This window comes from Cyprinodon variegatus, unplaced genomic scaffold (genome assembly GCF_000732505.1).
Source record: "Cyprinodon variegatus isolate N-32 unplaced genomic scaffold, C_variegatus-1.0 Scaffold1398, whole genome shotgun sequence".
In the NCBI taxonomy this organism is placed as follows: domain Eukaryota; kingdom Metazoa; phylum Chordata; class Actinopteri; order Cyprinodontiformes; family Cyprinodontidae; genus Cyprinodon; species Cyprinodon variegatus.
In genome coordinates, this window is record NW_015151851.1 from 108,438 (window position 1) to 108,874 (window position 437).

Consider the following 437-nt stretch of genomic DNA (forward strand, 5'->3'; position numbering starts at 1 on the left):
CTTTTCCTGAAACTGTGGTCTCCGTCGGTCATCGATCACTCCCACGCCGCTCACAGCCTTACTTTGAACAGCCGGTTCACACCGATGTGGAGGAACAGATCCCGGAATAACAGCAAGCACAGCGTTCATTTGTTTCACCATATTTTTCACATCGGCTGTGAGATGGGCACGCATGGAGTCACAGATTAACAGCGATGGTGATGCGTGGAAAAAACCACCTGGTCTCCTTACATACACCTCCCTCAGCCACTCTTTCATCATCTCCTCAATGAGGTGGTCTCAAAAGTCCGCAGTAACAACACACATAGGGCGCACCGCACCAAAGGACGCGCCGCACATTTTGAGGGGAAAAAGAGTCGTTTATATGCACCTTATAGTCGTGAAAATACGGTAAGTCTTTTAGCAAGTTTAAATACATAAAACAATATTATTTTTTT

The 437-nt window shown here is 46.2% G+C and overlaps 1 protein-coding gene across 1 annotated transcript in view; it reads left to right on the top strand.

The window, feature by feature from the left end:
- Positions 1-110, top strand: part of LOC107103219 (urokinase plasminogen activator surface receptor-like) — an 11,593-nt gene extending 11,483 nt beyond the window's left edge. The window contains exon 4 of the mRNA XM_015402794.1: positions 57-110. Within this exon, the coding sequence (XP_015258280.1) occupies positions 57-110 (54 nt within the window). The remainder of the gene's footprint in view (positions 1-56) is intronic.
- Positions 111-437: the final 327 nt, after the last annotated feature.